We start from the raw sequence: 18,387 nt of genomic DNA, 5'->3' as shown, positions 1-18,387 counted from the left end.
AGTTTCTTCCCCCACAACAGCATCAGTTGGGAACTGCATACGTTGCTGCCAGTACATGGGTAGCATTTCTCTCCTCTTTTGGGCAGATGCTGCTCTTCGGTGTATCACAGCTGTATTTGTTTGTTTTGTTTTGTTTCGTTTCCAATGCATTATGTCTTCTCTTTTTTAAATTAATGATTATATTGACTTATATCCTTATGTCTGTTCACAGAACTGGTTGGCTTTCTAAATCCAGACTGTCTTTTATTTCCTGCAAGTACAGTGAAGAGATTTCTCCAGGTGGGAACTTGCTTTTTTTTTTTTTTTTTTTTTTTTTAATAGTTCTTTCACTTGGTGTACCTGGGAGGCAGACCATTTGATCACAGCAGGCCTGGGTTACGCTGACACTGCAGTTGTACAAGAAGCTACCTGTTGTCACTTCAGAGGAGCAAAGCAGACAATTCTGTCACTGTTGTGAGCAGAAGTTCATCAGCCAGTCGTATTTTGGAAGCATCAGGTCAGGAGTTTGTTGGTTATTTTTCTCCTTGTTATCAGTGGGATAGAAAAAGATGTACAAAACTGTTCTCAATAAATCAGTGACAAAAACAGGGAAAAACTTGTAGACCAGGACTCTTCATTCTCACGACTGCAGTAAATGTGGTATTTTGGTCCAGTGATAGAGTCACTGCCCTGTCAGCCCTGTTACATCCCGTGAAATAGACACTTGGCAGCATGGGCTGAATTGCTGTTTGTAGTAATGATGCTCTCTTTCCTTTGGGTTAATATTGGGCCAGTTCTCCCCAACTTTTTAAACACAGGCCATTTCTGTGTTCAGTGGAGCAGGGCAGATGAGCTTCTGCTTGAGTAACTGCAACAGCCAAAACATTATAGTGTGTGTGCAGACACATTTGGCCAGCTGACACTGCTGAGAGCATGAAGTCACTCAGGTTTTTCTGCTTGTCATGTCTTGTGAACAAGCCAAAGGAAAGGAGGGTGGTGGTTTGTCCTGGTTTCAGTTAGAACAGAGTTAATTTTCTTCCTAGTAGCTGGTGGAATGCTGTGTTTTGGCTTAGGATGAGAAGAGTGCTGATAACACCCCGATGTTTTAATTGTTGCAGAGCAGTGCTTATACCAAGCCAAGGACATCTCAGCTTCTTGCTCTGTCCTGCCAACGGGCAGGCTGGGGGTGCAGCAAGAGCTGGGAGGGGACAGACCCAGGACAGGTGACCCAAACTAGCCAAAGGGGTATTCCATACCATCTGACGTCATGCTAAACAATATATAGGGGTGGCTAGCCGGGGGAGGGGGCCGGACTGCTTGGGGTTAGGCTGGGCATCAGTCAGCGGGTGGTGAGCAATTGCATTGTGCATCACTTGTTTGTACATATTATTAGTAGTAGTACTATTATCATCATTGTACTATTATTATTATTGTTGTTATTATTATTGTTATTATTATTTTCCTGTCTTATTAAACTGTCTTTATCTCAACTCACGGGCTTCACTTTCCATTTCTCTCCCCTGTCCCAGAGAGGGAGGGGGGAGGGCGAGCGAACAGCTGTGTGGTGTTTAGCTGCTGGCCAGGTTAAACCACGACATGGTTCTACACTAAAATAGTGCTATCTGAGAAGTGCTAGTTTCTTACATGCTCTAGGATATGTGAAGCTGAGTTGATGCAATGATGCTCATGGGCCAGGCATCCAGGAGCTTGTGCTGCTACTGGAGCATTATCAGGCCTCCATAATTGCATTTGCCTTCTCACTTTGCACGTCTGAGGAGTTGGAGTGCTTTCAACAGCCTTCCTGTGCTACTGTGAAGCTATGAAGAACTTTAGTGTGTGAAGAGCCAGCTCCAGTTGTAGCATGCTATAGGAAAGGAAAAACACCAGTAAGTAAAAATTAAGTCTCATTCTAGTCCCTGGGCAGCTATATGAGGGCAAGGCTGAAAGGAAAAAAAATGTTTAAACAGATCAAGTGTAGTCTATGCAGAATGTGCCTCAGGAAAATATGTAAATATTAATTTTGTGTATCTGCAAGACTCACGCATGTGGATATCCAGCACTTGGAATATGGTAGCTGGCTTTGCTAAAGGGCTCATGAGACAAACTGCTGCTGCAAGTAAAGACTGAATAGCTGGTCTTACCCCTTGTTTAAGCGCTTTGTTCCAGCAGTTGGTACAGTGCCACATCATTGGTTTTTTGATTACACTAGCAGTCTAACTCCAGAAGAGATATGAACAGATATCCATCTGCCTCTGTAGCTATTTATTCTGCTACCTCTTTCCCTGTGAGAGAAAGAAAGATGAAGTAGGCTTGGCTGGGGATGATTAGGATCCCTCAGACATTTGTTTTCTGTTGTGGCTTTAACAAGGGGACGGTGGCTGTCTACTTAGAGGAGCCCACAACACTACCTTTAGCAACTGTTCCATGATAGTTAACTGCAAAAGAGCTCAGTTAAAGCTATTATAGCTGGGGTGAAAGCTCATCTATGTCCTGTTTAGTCATAATGTAGAGAGTGTAGAGATATCTTGCTTTGAAAGCTAATTTGACATGAAAAAGAAAGCGAGGTAGCACATAGCAGTGGCCCACAACTATTACAAAACAAAAGTAACATTAGATAACACAGTTGTAAATATAAATGTCCATGTTGGTTTATTGTTCTTTGTACATAAGAAGCTTTATTGTACAACTTACACAACTTGAAAACGGTTAAAAACATTTACAAAAAAAAGCATGTTCTTAGAAAATTACGCTAGCAAAAACATTGGGAGGGAAGCAAAAAAAATCTTCAGTGTGCAAACATTTTATAAAAATAGAAATACTAACTCTACAGGTAGCATTTCATGATAAATTATTTAAATAGCATATCTACACAATTGTGATTAACTGTTACAATGGCAATGAGAAAAATAATTTATAAAAATACAAGCAATGGTATACAAGATGACAGAAAAATATAACATTAGAAATTGTATTTGACATGTTTTTCCAATGCCATTTCCTTACTGGGAATACACTTTTCTGCAAAGAAATGTTTGACTATGTACAGCATTAACTCTTTAGTACTACAGTAGCTTTAAAGTTTGTTAGACATTTGAACTCTGCTTAATCCAAAGGTTTTTCTCAGTCACACAATAATGAGGTAATATTTGTATGTAAAACTTTCACTGTATTCATTTCTTTTCCTTTTTTGAAAAGACAAGGAAATGTTATAGGCATAAGAATGCTGCCCCTTCTATGGGGAAAAAGTCTATTAACATACATCAAGCCCTCTCCCTCCTCTGCAAGAAGTTCCTGAAATTCTATCCAGGCTGTGAAGAACTCTTTTTTAGGAGCTGCACATTGATAGTTACAATAATTAGTGTGCAGCAGCACAAATAGCGAGACTAAATGGTTATTGACTGTAGTCATTGTGCCTCTTTCTGCAATCTCCTCAGGGCAGGTATTTTGCTTCTATATCAGGCCTGCTGACCAGTAGTAGAGCACTGCAGATGTTTCACAGCACTCAGTAACTGTTAAGATGATAAACAGCATTCCTTCAGCTATGGATGAGACAGGAACTGCTCCCATCCGAAAGGGCTTGAGTTTTAACACAGCAGCACAGTTGACAGCACAGTTGACTGCCAGGCTACCAACTGCCTTGCACAAAGAAAGGAAAAGCCAGCACTGAGCTCAGACTGAGAAAAACAAACATTCCATTCCCCACCCTGCCACTTTTCCCTGTGCCTCAAAGCCATTATGGGAAAACTGCTCTTTGTAACAAATACATCACCACTATCTGCTCCAAACAAGATTTTGCTCAACTAAAACCCTCTAGTTTCAATATAGAGGAGTTAATAAATAATCTGTATTTACAATCTTACAGTTGTGAAGACTTGTAACAATGATTAGGTGGATAGTCTTGACGCATTTCTCATTGTTTTAATCAATAATCCCTCAGTCATAATATCAAAGATAGGTAAAAATAAATATTTTACAATTTCAGTATTTTATCTACAGGCCCCCTCCCCTCCAAAGAAGTGAAGGGTTTAAAGCATCTATGGCATGTAGAAAAGGAATGTTTTCATTGCTTTTTTTTTTTGTGCCTTTTTAACCATAAAATGTGAAGCACATGCATGTTTCCTTATGAACAGCACAGTGCTAGTTGAGATGATGGTGCTTTCTGGCACCATATCTGAAAGAAAACATTTAAAAGGTAAGAAAGATCTGCATCTAACCAGGAAAAAACAGAATCTTATTGTAAATCCCAGTTTTCCAGAAGCTCATGTGATCCAGTGTGCCAATTTGCATCCTCCTTCCCATCACGGAAATCAGTTTTAAGATATGTTTTGTCCTGTGTAGAACAGCTGATCTAACCCACCCAAGCAAGATTGAGGGCTGTGTTTTCATCTGAAAGATGCAACATATACAAGGATAATCATTTCTGCAAGTTACATGGATGTAAACCAAGGTAGCAGAGACCCCATTAAAAACTCCACCCCCCATAAAGATTTGGAGAGTTTACCCTCCCACCTAAAGCCCCTTTCCCCCACACAATGAAAGGTCTTCAGTTTAAGTAGTCCACAGCACATCCAAAGATGTTTTTTTTTTTTTAAAAATGCTACTCCATGGGACCTCCAGTTAGAGAGGCAGTGACACTGCACTGTGATAAACAGCAAACAAATGTCTTTCCTACTGAAAGAAGTGTGCTTGTTCAGTGAAGACAATTCTCATTTGCAAGACACATTTGTTTCCTTCCATTTCAGCAGAGGTCAGATACCAAGTATGTTCTCACTTTCATTCTCTCAAAAGCATTCTCTTGAGGCAGGTAATGTGTTTCGAGTCCACATTTACGCAGAAAGAAGAGAGGAAGGAGTAATATAATGGTCCCAGGATTTGTAAGGCTAAACGTTTCAGAAGGTGCAATACCAGCATTTTAAAATAGTCTCTGAATCCAATAACCTTAGGATTATGGATCTGTGAAAAAGAGAAGATTAAGACATGAAGTATTTCTGTGTTATACATGATTAAGTCTAAGACAAATCCTAGAGATATTTGTAAAGAACATACTGGTAAAGAATATTGAAAGCACTTAGGTACTTTCTTGAAGTTTGACTTTAGTCCATGTAACCATTACATAATTCCTGAAGTCACAGTGTAAGGGCAACTAGGGCACCTGGAACTAGTCACATGCACATATTACCACTGAACTGCAAGAGCAGAAGGCTGTTCATATTGTACTTCACTTGTTTTTAAGCAAATGAGTATTTTCCCATGTCATACACTCTTGACAAAGTCAGTATTTTGCATTTTCACCTTTCACTTTATCAGCTGTTGATTCATTTTAGTCAATATCTTTAAGAGATGCCTGTTCCAGGTATGAAACTGGGATTCCAGTTACTTTGAATGATCAGGATAGAAATATTCTGAAGATTTTATACATTTTCTGCATTCAAGTTTTAACTGTGAAGATTTTATCAAAAACTCTTCCCATTTCTATCTGCAAAACTCACTTGAAACCAAGCCATGCAAGATCATGGATGAACTTCCCCCTTAGCTCTTATTTTTTGATTTATTCTCTTGAGAGCAGCTTTCTTGATAATCAGTTCATTTGTATAGGATCTCTTCAATACAATGTCTTCCTTACCTCTGCATTCATATTTAAGATCTGAGAAGAACACCATTTCTTGAGAGAAGACAAATAATCCTAGCCGACCACCAGCATAAGTTTTGTCATAAATCGGTCCTGAGTCTGCCATGATTTTCTTCCCTTCATACATTACAACTCTACAAAGAGACAATAGTTTAGTCATTGACAAGATTCTGTTAGGTTTACTTCTGCAGACATCCAGTTTTCTTGTGACAGTTACTTAAGATTAAAGGGTGATGCTTACCTGATATAGCCAGTCTTTGGTCTATGGCTAAGGCGCCATCTGTATGCAGTGAAGTCTTTCCAGCCTATGTGACGAGGGTCATGCCACAGAGTTCTTACCTACAAAATAGGATTTCAGTTAGCCAGAGGTCTGAGATAGAAGTTCTGATATGAAGGTGCCTTGACTATAGTCTCTATGAGTAGCAAAGGCTTAAAGTAGTCAGTAGGTTCTGTAATGGGGGTCTTTTGAGATCACCTGCATTTAAATATCTATTTAGATATTTCAAAGTAAGCCTATGCTAGCAGTCCAGAGTCAATTGATTCACCGCTGCTGGAAAGCTTATCTGCAGCATGTAATCCTGTTAACTTCATCCATAATCATGCAGAAGATTACATAATTAACATTATTATATTGCCAAAAAAATCTACCCCATTCTGAGCAGCATTTGCAGACCCCCTGAAAGTGTTCAGCTTCTTGGAAGAACAGTATGCCTTACAATACAAGGATTAAATTATCAGTGCCTCTCTTACCTGGCCAGGAGTGTTTCCTGTATGCCACAGAGCATTACGAAGGTGTTCTCCTGGACCTGTGGTAGAATTCACTACTTTGATGGAGAGACCTGAGTAGCCCTGAGCTTTGGTTGGTGTGGAGTCCCAGTAAGACTGTGTGATCTGCTTCCACATGACAACGTAGAAACGACTGCTAGATTGGTAGCCAAATACAAAGCCAGCATAGTCATCATCCCTTTCTGTATTGATGAAGAAGGTGCCACTGAAGTCCACAGCATTGAATTCATCAAAACCTACATGGGCATTAAGAGAAAAAGTCTGAGGTTCTGATTTTTTGCAACTCTGAAGCTTATTAACCTCTCAGTTTTGTCTTCACCACTCTCCCCCCCCACGCCACCCAGTGTAATGCCTATAAGAGTTTCCCTTACCGACTGCAAGGCCAGGGTCACAGTTGACTGTTTGAACCAGCTCTTTACCCTGGTGACGCACAACCCAGTTTGGATCATTTTGGGATGTCCCTTTGGGATCCAGGGGAATCATCTGAAACCTTCGGAAGTCAGTCTCACTGATGTCCACATTTTCAGGGCAGATGTCATCAATGTCTGGCACACTGTCTTGGTCAAAGTCATCTTTGCAAGCATCTCCACGTCCATCACCTGCAGGATGCAAGTAATTTCACCATGACTGATTCTGAGCAATTAGACAATTGTTGTTTGCTAGCAGTTTTTCAAGTCTTGCAACTTGGAGTTGAAAGCTTCACTGCAAAACTCAGACTGCCCAGGTACTGCTGGCAGGCTGCAGAAGCCATAAGTTACTTTCACTCCAGCCTGATACTTCATACACTAGCCAATAAGTCATTTATTCTTTATTCCTAAGGAGCACTATAATATCAGTACAGACAATCTTACTTGGATAATCTGTCCCACCCTAAACAGCATGAAAAAGATATGAACTATTGGGAGATAGTCTTAAAGTGTTACTATGGTAGGAGCCGTCTTACCATCAGAATCAGCTTGATCTGGGTTGGCAACCAGTCTGCAGTTATCTTTGTCATCAGGAATACCATCATTGTCATCATCATGGTCACAGGCATCACCTTTTCCATCCTTGTCATGATCAGCTTGATTGGCATTGGGCACATAGGGACAGTTATCAAGATTATTTTGATGGCCATCTTCATCTATGTCCTGGTTGTTGTCACACTCATCACCTATGCGGTCAGAATCAGTGTCTTCCTAAGAATGGGAAAACAATAAGGAACATCGTATAAGCCAAACTGAAATGAGAGCCTTAATAGCTTGAGTTAAATAGGATTTCTGCTTTAAGAGATAAGATGGTTGCAGTAAGGTATTAAGAGACATATTCAGACTTTGCATCAAGAGACATTGCCTGTGAATTGTGGAGAATGAATTGTAGAGAATAGGGTAAAAAGTGGATGAAGATCTTTAAGGTGTGCATGTAGTTAAGTGAGTGACAAGTAAGTTTTAAGAAATTTGTAGTCTCAGTTTAAATCCTTTAAGTAATACTGCTGTTAGTCTACAGACAATACTGAACTAGATTTCACTGATTTGCAACACCTTTAATCTTTCAATCATTCCAGTTATTTCCCTGAAGCTATTAATCCTAAAGCCTTGTACTTTACCAATCATAAAGCCTTGGACAGGACAGCACAAGCCTTATCCATTTGTCTTCAACTGTTTTTGAGCCAGTAAGTTGTGAGAGGCTGGATTCCCCTTAAGTTTTATAAAGGGGAACTTAGTGTCATATACTTTCCCTAGAGAAAAGTAAGCTATGCTGCTTTCACCTTATTGGTGGAAGAGGTAAGCCTTTGAACTTAACTGTTTTGGACTTAAAAATTAAAGAAATTATGTTTAAGCAAAATGCAAAGCGGCATTTAACTCTGGTATGATCAGGTCATAATATTAACTGCTTCTAACATTTAATATATAATACGTCCTGCAAGCCCTAAAAACATGTTTAAGGCTTTTGGCTATTGCTTCTATCCTAGGAAGACTGGAACCAGACTTCAGAGCAAGCAAGCTTTGCAATCCATTATTAGGTTTAGAAGGTCTTGACTAGCTATGAGAATTTCTGTAGGATTAGCCACTTGCATGTGTCATAGACTACATATACAGTAAGCTAATGAAAAGGATGGTTGCTACCCTTCTGTATTTCATGAAATGCTCCCAGGTATTTTAAATCCTTACAGTGAAAAGTCATTACAGTTGACAAACCTAAGAGGTGTTTACAAAAGCAGTAGATGTAACAAACAGTCCCATGGATCCTCTCTAGAACTGATCCTCTTTAGAATTACTTTTTGGCAAATATACTGTTTGAACTGTGAAGAAATGGTATTTGATAAAAGGCACCATTTGGCAAATTAGTAAGTGTCAGAAATTAAATTTAAGCTGTACATTGCTGTTCAAATATCCTACAATACACAGGATACTGTACCAATGTTCTACTTATATAATGCAAATCCTCTACCTGGTCAGGATTATGTTCCAGTGGACAGTTATCACACTGATCTCCAACACCATCCAAGTCTGTATCCCTCTGGTCTACATTGTAGACATATTGGCAATTGTCCCTTTCATTGAGGACCCCTGCAAAATTAAGATGAGTTTGTGAATGCATGTTAAAAATGTTTAAATGCTACTAAGGACTATACAAAGCTACATGCTTCCTGATAACTTTTTGAAAGCATTTGAACACTTTGAAACCTGACTTCATCACTAGTTCTGCCACATGTTTCTGTTCTTCCTTCTAGGAACAGAGCTAAAACTTAACTGTGCCAAAATGCATACATTTCAAAGTGAATTTCCATTAGCTGTAAGCATTACTTTAGTAGTCTTAATACCCTGAAACCACTGGAGATGATAACTTGTGTTCACATGAGTTCCTAGTAAGAAATCAGTAGTATATCAGGTACATTTGATCAGTCTGATTAGAAGAAGGTGTTTAGAGGACACCTACCATCTCCATCAATATCCACTGCACATGCATCTCCCTCTCCATTGTTATCAGTGTCAATCTGATCAGGGTTGTGATTGTAGGGGCAGTTATCACAACGGTCACCAACATCATCCCTGTCATAGTCATACTGCTGTGGGTTGTAGATGAATGGACAGTTGTCCTGCAAGAGAGAGAAGTCAAGTTTTAAAAAAGTGTCAAGTTAAAGCTTTAATCAGATTCTGCTTACACTGCTATATGAATGGAGAAACAAAAGGCAGGAGAACAGAACTAGAACGCTTCTAACTCAGAACTCCCCAGTGCTTGCATAAGCATGGGAGTGGCTGAATAATAGAGGTTCACTTCCCAAAGCTCAGCCTAGCTGCAGAAGGTTTGTCTGTGTAGTTATGCATATACAAAGGCTTCTGGGATTGCTGTCAGTGGCAGTTTCCTATGGTCCTCTCCCCTAACACTAAGGAGAGAAGGTAAACCCCAGCCTTAAGAAGGGGAAGAGGAGAGCTACATTCTCAAAGGCTATTCTTTTGCATTGGCTTACCCGGTCATCAGGAATACCATCGTCATCATCATCATTGTCACAAGCATCACCAATCCCATCTTTATCATAGTCTTCCTGCCCAGAGTTGGGGAGATTAGGGCAGTTATCCTAGAAAGGATAAAAATGCAGATGTATTTACTTTTGGCACAATTACAATAGGGATTTTAGCTGTTAAGATATAGTCATTAGGCAAAATCATAATACCTCAATCAGGTTAATCATACTGTAATTCTCTTGATTTTAAGTAGTCATATAGCAAGTGTGAGTCTTTGAAAGCCATAGCTCAAATAATTTTTTAATGAAACACTTGGCTGCTTTTGAGATTCTTATTATCCTGTACTTCTCCTGAAGATAAATATTTGTCAAAACAAAGCTGATATAGGTATAGTCTAAACTAGATTCCTTCCAGGACACTTCTAACAAACATTTAGATCACGAGGCTTCTTTCCCCCCCTCCATGCTGCAGGAATGTTTAAGGTAACACTAAGGGCCTCCTAACAATACCAGTGACAGAGGGATATATATGTATATATATATATATTTTTTTTTTAACAAGAGGGTAGTTTAATAGCTGCGTAGATAAACTTACTTTTTTGCAGTGGTAAGTGGCATTAGCAACGCAGACAAGATTCTCATTTGGCCATCCATCCAAGTCAGTGTCTTCTCCACAGATTATGCCATTGCCAGCATAGCCTGGTTTACATTCACAGCGATACATTGGGTCACTGAAGTGGCCAAGGTAGTTACATTTGGCATTCTTGTTGCAATCATGTGTTCCATCTGTGCATGGGTTCCTTGGTTTGCAGACCTAGAGGACCACACAGAAATTAAATCCACCGAAAATCTTTTTATACCTCCTTTTCCCCCAGATTCTGACAATACATAAAAGGAGACATGCCTGTTTTGATCATTGGCATCTCAATCAGAAAATAAAAGCTTGTATTACTTTTTAATCTACTCCAACTCCAATAACTGTCTTAGCACTAGTTATTTTTCTTATTAAAATCTTTTCAGATGGACCCAAACACTAAAAGATCTTTAAGATACATGCTGTTGGATCATAAGTGCATACTTATGCAATTGCTCTCCCGAAATTATATGAAACATTAGAACCCTCCGTAGCTGGAGAGGACATTTAAAAAAAGCTAATAACATTTTGAACTCCAACTACAATTGCTTAAGGCTTCTCTTGTTCTGAATCACAGAACATGGACAAAGTCCTTCTTCCTTGAAATACATAGCTGCTTTCTGCTATGTAGAAACCCTGAGCTTTTGTAAGCCAGAAGAGTTGAAAATACCTGTTTGTTAGCCATTGCATCCTCAACACTACGACCAAATGGCTGTGTCCCAGTGAAACGTGGTGGACAAGGTAGACAGTTGTACCCAGGTTCAGTATTCTCACACCTATGCACTCCATTGAAGTGGAAGCAGGCATCAGGAACCTCTTTGCACTTTAATGCAAGAGCAAGACAGGAAAACAGTTAGTGTTTTTAATGCATTGGTAGTTCTTATTTTCTTCCGTTCCCTTTTAAGTTTAAAAAAACCTCTTATCTTCCTACCTCATCAATATCTTCACAGTGGATACCATCACCATGGTAGCCAGCAGGACAGGCACCACACTTCCAGGAACCATCAGGTGAGCTGGTACACGTAGTTCCAGCAAAGCAGGGATTAGACAGACACCCATCTGAGAAACAAGTGAAAGTTAAGATTATAGACACTTATGCTACTATAACACTGTCTTGCCAATATGCCAGTTTAAAATTCTAGCACTTGAGTTTTACAAGCTTTGGCATACTTTTTAAACATTACTGTCAAGATTGACTACAGCCTTTAGATATTTAAGGGAAAGGGATACTCACCAATTGGACAGTCCTGTTTGTTGCAGACCTGAGTTCCTTTAGCCTCACCTACGCAGGTCTTCCCACCATACTGAGGCTCAGGATTATTGCAGAGACGGCTGCGTTTTTGAAGTCCTCCTCCACATGTCACTGTGCAAGCATCCCATGGAGACCATGGTCCCCAGTTGCCATTAACTGAAGGGAAATAGAAGTTGAAACATAGCTTTAAATTAAGTGGAAGCTACCAGGTACAAACTAGGGACTAGACTTCCGTAGTGAGAGCACTTGAGACATAGCTCACAGAAGCAGCCCTAATTAATAGGCTCCATGGAATAGTCAGACCACAACTACCAAAGAGAACAATTTAGCTTTGTCCAAATCTAACCTGTAAGGTTTTCCTTAGCCCACATCTAATTTTAAAGAGAAAAGACTGCTAAAAATACATTATATAGCAATTTTCTACTTCAGAAGTTCACTGTTTAAGCTAACAAATAGTAATTAGCAACTGTACACTTACTTGGGCAAGGATCTTTCTGGCAGGACTTGGTTTCTCTTGCCTCACCCTCACAAGGTTTGCCATTCAGCTGTGGTACTGGAGAGTTGCAGAGACGAATTCTAGTGATCATGCCCGTGCCACAAGTGACAGAACATGACGACCATGGTGACCAGTGGCTCCAGCCACCATCCTGTTTAACTACAAACAAGATGTCTATTAGACTTTTCAAAGAAGAGTTTTAAGAGATTAACTGCACAGCACTTAAAACACAGCTAGTACCAGAATTGTGCCAATAACTCTTTATTGGAGAACCTTAATACTATCACAGATAAAGCTATTTTATTGCTAGGGGAATTGCACACCAAAACTGGCATTAATTTTTCATCTGGGAAGCCATGCCCAAACATGTTTATTTACTGTATCAGCTATCTGCTCCACTTTACTTGATTAATATTAGTCCTTAAAGCTAGAAGCCAATGCTCCATTCCAGTGATAGAGCAACAGGATGATCTTTGCTGTTAGTACTAAGCCACTAAAAGCAGCCTGTATTTTATTACCAGATTAAGCAGATTAAGTACTTACATCTCTTATCACACTCCTGAAGGTGGCAAGTCCGAGTCTGTACAGAAGACCCTTCACAGCGGTTATTGAGACTGTCACAGGAACGCCCTCTCTGCTGAATCCCATTGCCACAGGTCACCGAACATGAAGTCCATTCAGACCAAGGAGACCATCCATCATCTGCATAGTCACTAGCTGTAAAGGGGCACAGCTCTGTTACAGCCCTGAATAAGACTCCAAGTATGTCTCCTATAGTCCCCCCATTGTTCTCTTACAAATACACAACTGCCCTCAAAATCTACATGCATCTTCCTCTCCTGTACAAGATGAATGATTTAGTGCTTACATGCATCACTTAGTGAGTTCAGAAAAGTCATCTGAAATACTTATGTAAGGTACATAGGCCAATACTAGTTCAGTCAGTTTTGCAAAAAGTTTTTCACTAAGGAAAAGTTCAATTAGCTGTTTTGTTTGCAAGGGAGAAAAGAAATCTAGCCATAGCAGCAGAGGCCAATTGCATACAGCATACAAGCTTCATTTAAGGAAAACAATCATTACAGTTCCTTATTAATAAATAATTAATAAAATAAATAATAAATAAAATAAAATAATTAATAAAATAAATAATAAATACAGTTCCTTATTAATAAATAAGGAACTGTATTTAGAAGCTGTCTAGAAACGCATTTAAACATTATGATTATGCTTGGCTCATAGCTACTTTACAGATATGGAAAGACAGCGTTACTTGGAATATTTTAACTTGCTGAGATGTGGAATAGCTTCCACTACTAAAAGGTATTCAGTAGTGAATACAAGGCACTGGAGCTGTCTAATACACCTTGAAAGCATGTTCTGCCTGCCTGGTTTTGATATTCTATATTCTTTGGATTTCAGAGCTCCATTAGATCATGATTAAGAGTAGTTAAATGTATCCCCAGATCCCTCCTTTCTCTACATAAAGGACAGGAATATCTAAAACCTGTTGGAGATATAGTAATTTTAATAGGACACGTGCAATTCCTTTGGTAAGCAGCAATTAGCAGCTTTCTACAGTACAGGCTATTTCTATATTCTTTCAGTAGAAGATGGTTATTTGAGTTTCAAATCAAAAGATGCATCAGGTTAACCTTACTCCAGCAGTGTAAGGTTATATGCAGTTGCAGTGTACATCACAGCAGTGATGGTCTAGCAAGACAGAACAGACTGCTGTACAAATGTGAAGGTATTAAGTACTTACGCCAGCATCGGGGGCAGCATTCCCCGTCAGGCACAGTGGCATTGGAACAAGGCATGAGAGGGCAAGACACTTTGCGGCATATAGTGGCAGAGTTCTGTAAAGAATTGAGAATCACAATAAGCAAATATAAACATAACTTTGGAGTCTGAACTTCGAGCTGAAAAGATCAAGTGATGAAGTCTTTTCTGCAGCTCAACTTAAACTCAAAACAGAAACTCTTGTATCTAGAGATGATACCTGGGACTACTCATGAATTATATCTTAATCTAACTTCATCCCATTCTCACCCTCCGTCCATAGCATTTAACTATTTCAGTCCAGAGGAAAAGTATTTGGTTTTGCAGACATTGATCAAGAATAACTACCAGAAACTACCAAGAGGATTACCACATGATATCCCAAGCATAAGGTCAGACTTCAAGGGAAAGAACCAAGAAGCCAGCTTTCTCCTCTGTTAATATGGCTTTAAGCTGATTATATGGTGAAGATAAAATGAGTTTAGTGGACTTGGCTGAGGCACCATGAAATCCATAACTTATACTTTAAGGTCTTTGATCTTTAAGCCAAGCAGGCCGGATAAAAGCTGCCCACCTCCAGCCTGAATGAGAGCTAAAGCATAGCCTGTAGTTTTACTTCTTGAAGGTAGCAGCTTGGTCAGAAGAAGGCCCTCATGATTGCCATTTTAATCCCTCTGTTTCCCCATGCAGATGACTATATTAAAGGCAACTGCAGCCAACATTGAATGAGAGGGTTGGTAGGAAGGAGACTGGCAAAGGCAGAAGTCACAGTAACGTTCGCTGAATATAAAGCCAAGAGACAGAAGCAGATGCAGAACTTTGTGAGACATCTACAAATACTCAGCCTTTAGTTTCTAAACAGCATCAGGAAAGTTAACCTGCTCTTTGCTTGACTGATGCTCCAAAATTTTTTTTAAGATATTAGGAGGAAATTCTTCATTCAGAGGATGGTGAGGCACTGAAACACACTGTCCAGAGAAGTTGTGCATGCCCCATCCCAAGGGGTGTTCAAGGCCAGGTTGGATTAGACCCTGGGCAACCTGGTCTAGTGGGTGGCATTCCTGCCTATGGCAGGGGTTGGAACCAGATGGTTAAAGTCTCTTCCAACATGAGCTGTTCTATGATTCTATGACGACAGAATATGGATTCAAAGTATTTCAGGGAGGAAAGCTAGTAGTACACTAAGTATATTCTGTCTATTGCTGCTAGCTTTTAAGTTTATGCATGGATTATGTAAAGAGCAGAGACACCCCAAATTATGGTATTAAATGTGCATTAAAATCTCTAACAGTGATATTTTATATAATTATTCGAAGTACTACTGCAGTAACACTACATGAAAGCTACATTTATACCAGAAATCTAGCAGGATAAAAATACAAGCTGAACAGTTCTGGTATGATAGTACATCCAGTTCTGTGTAGGATTTGCTTTTTCAAAGAAAATGTTATTTAGAATTCTCATAACTTCAGGTCATGATTCTGTATGTAGAGAGTTTATGAATGCAAGGAATCTTACCTGGCAAGTACATTCAGTACAGCTGTCAATAGTCCACTCTTCCTTATTTTTGTGCAAGATCCCATTATGAATGCATACTCCAGGAGTAATCTGGACCACTTTGGCAATCAGCTCATTTTCTTCAGTCTTCAGGGGGTCAGGGGAAAGAAGCAGGGAAGATAATTAGAAGTTAATACAGAAGACACCCCTTTCCACAGAAGGTATAGCTAGAATGCTATTACTGTTTATCTGAGCTCAAAGGACAACTTACAATTCATTAAGTGACAGTTAACAAAAGGTACTGTGATTTTAACCAGTACTCACCACTTTGCGAACTCTGTCTTGAAGTGTTGTAACCATGGACCGTAACCCTTGCAGTTCCACAAACATATTGGTTAGTTCATCACAGGAAAAGCCACAGACAGCTTGGATGTCCTTTGTTTTATGGCCAATGTAATTAGTGCGGATAGCTGGGCTGGAACCATTCATGGGGTTGTCCAAAGTAATGATTGCACTCGTGGCTAAGAGACAAAGGAAATAAAGTTTATGTACATCACATATTTTTTAATAATGTGCATTTATCATTCCAGTGTAGCACCTGTTAAACAGCTGCCACCAGATTCATTAGGGTGTCTCCAAAAAAAAATAATCTTATTTCTTATGCAATGTGGATTTGCATGTCAGCATACTTCTGAGTTCTGTTTCAACTTGTCTTTCTAATGCACTGAGGAATTTTATATTTAATAGGTCATTGGATTTAGGAGATTGCAGACTTACAGCTGGAGCAGCCTTTGTTCCTCAGGATAGTTTCCAGAGTTGTTCCAAAGACAAACCGCACATTCTGCAGCAGTCCCTGTGGACAGAGGAAGAATTACAGCTACTTGCAGCAACTGCAAAGGAAAGGAGTGCAAGTTGCACAGCGAGAGCTTGTAGACATTTAAGGTCACTTAAGTTCAGTAAGAGTAGTTTCACAAGACAGATGGCAAGGTGAAACAAATGACCTTATTCTCCTGAACGATAACAAGCCCTGCTTCCTAACATTCTCAGCCCTGACCACAAAGACCTGGCAACTTTTCAAGCAGGAAGAAATAAAGCATGAATCCCTGAATCTTTTGTAACTTGAGCACTCAAGTTACAACTACCTGTTCAGAAGCTTCAGGTTCTACTTACTGCTACAGAGAGTTCTAGCTCCGCAAATCTAATGCTTCACCCTTCAAATTCCATTGCTAAAGCTTAGTACATCTAGAGGCGGTACAGATGAGACATACAGAAGCAGAACTGTTCTTCCCTATTACCTATATCTCCCCAGCTGTTAAGCTGGTTGATTAGCTAATGCACCTTCAAGGCAAGTGAAAGAAGATAACTAGGCAAAAACACAAGTCAACGCCTTACCTGGAAGTTGTCATTGACTCCCCCTTTGGCGATACGGAGTCTGGCACTGCTGGCCAGGTCCCTTGTGAAGATGTTTTGGATGGGAATGTCCAGTTCAGCATTTTCCATTTTCTCACACCCTACATAAAGCTGAGCCCGGTCTTCCTGCACAAACAGGGTGATGTTCTTCCAGTGTCCCGTAGCCAGCAAGGCATCCTCTACAGACACCAACTGCTGCTTGCCATCACCGGAGAGGCTCAGGTCCAGGGTGCCTGCCTTGCCGTTTGAAACTAGGCTGAAGACATGACCAGAGCCATCCTTCTGTTCCACAGCCAACAGCGTGCCTCTGCTTTTCTTGGCTTGCCGGAGAGTGGCCAGAAGGATGAAGCCCTTCTCGGCATGGATGGCATCTAACAAGTCTTGGAACTTGGCGTCAGGGACAGCAGGGATGCGACTGGCATCTTCGATACGGTAAGCGGGGCTGGAGGACTCTGGTCCCTTCACCAGGTGCACCCCGGGCGCCCGGCGCCCAGCTCCCTTGCGAATAAAGCCAATGAGCTCAAAGAGATCGAAGACGCTGTTATCATCACCCCTGGACTCTGCGGAGAGACGAGAGCAAGCACCGTGAGGCACGGGTAAGACACTGCGCGACCGTGCCCCCGCCGGGGCTGCTCAACGCCCCGCTAGCGGAGCGGAGCGCGACCCGCTCGGTGCGGCGCCCCCCGTTAGCGCACGGACAGAGCCCGGCGGCACGGGGACAGCGCCGGGGCAGGGGCTGGGAGCGGGGCGGCCCCAGCGGGTCCCCCCGGGGGATCCCTCCCCGCCGGCACCTTACCTGCCGTGCGCCGGGCCTCCGAGCCGCCGCGCAGGAGGAGGAGAACGAGGACGAGGAGCGCCGCCGGCCCCATGGCGAAGCTCTGCCTGCGGGGGACGGCAAAGGGAGCGGTCACCGGGCGCTCCCCGACGGCCGCGGGGCAGGTGCCGCGGGCACGGCGGGAGCCGCCTCAGCGCTTACCTGCGGGGGTGCAGCGCTGCGCTCTGCTCTTGTCTTGTCTTCTCTCCTCTCCTCTCTTTTCCTTTCTTTCCCTGCGGCTGGGCTCGCACCGAGCGCTCCGGGGCGAGGCGAGGCGCGTGCCGGGAGCCGTGCGCGCCGTGCGGGTGCCGCTGCCGGGAGCAGTGCGGGCGCCGTGCGCCGCGCGCGCCTTTAAAGGGCCGCCCGCATTCCTGGGCGCGCGGCGGGCCAATCAGCGCCACCGGGGCAGGAAGCGGGAGGCGTGCGCCGGGCGCGCAGCGGCCAGGGACGGAGCAACGGCGGCGGGGGCACGCGCGGCGCGGGCGCGGGCACGGGGCGGGGCGGGGCGGCGGGGACGGGGCTGGGGCTGGGGCTGGGACCGGCGGGGGCAGCGCGCGGCCGCCCCGCGCCTCAGGGCGGGCTCCCGGCCGCGCCGCTTGGGGGCGCCCCGCGAGCGGCGGCTCGGCCCGGCCGGGCTCGGCTGGGCTCCGGGGGCGGCACGTCCCG

At 42.1% G+C, this 18,387-nt stretch overlaps 1 protein-coding gene across 1 annotated transcript; it reads right to left on the bottom strand.

Moving 5' to 3' along the window:
• Positions 1-2,602: 2,602 nt before the first annotated feature.
• Positions 2,603-18,027, bottom strand: THBS1 (thrombospondin 1). The gene is made up of 22 exons (XM_084287536.1): positions 17,884-18,027; positions 17,704-17,789; positions 16,890-17,467; positions 16,275-16,350; positions 15,822-16,018; positions 15,519-15,644; positions 13,984-14,077; positions 12,765-12,938; positions 12,204-12,380; positions 11,708-11,881; positions 11,405-11,532; positions 11,144-11,296; positions 10,435-10,653; positions 9,846-9,953; positions 9,314-9,473; positions 8,825-8,943; positions 7,338-7,572; positions 6,766-6,993; positions 6,359-6,630; positions 5,850-5,947; positions 5,603-5,742; positions 2,603-4,932 (listed from the first exon to the last, which is right to left on the bottom strand). Exons 2-22 carry the CDS (start codon positions 17,774-17,776, stop codon positions 4,925-4,927), a joined length of 3,537 nt encoding a protein of 1,178 aa, XP_084143662.1. The 5' UTR covers positions 17,777-17,789; positions 17,884-18,027; the 3' UTR covers positions 2,603-4,924.
• Between the last annotated feature and the right edge of the window lie 360 nt (positions 18,028-18,387).

The sequence above is a fragment of the Netta rufina genome (genome assembly GCF_964035555.1).
Source record: "Netta rufina genome assembly, chromosome: 5".
In the NCBI taxonomy this organism is placed as follows: Eukaryota; Metazoa; Chordata; class Aves; order Anseriformes; family Anatidae; genus Netta; species Netta rufina.
Note: the sequence above shows the minus strand (reverse complement) of the source record. Positions and strands in the feature narration are given on the sequence as shown.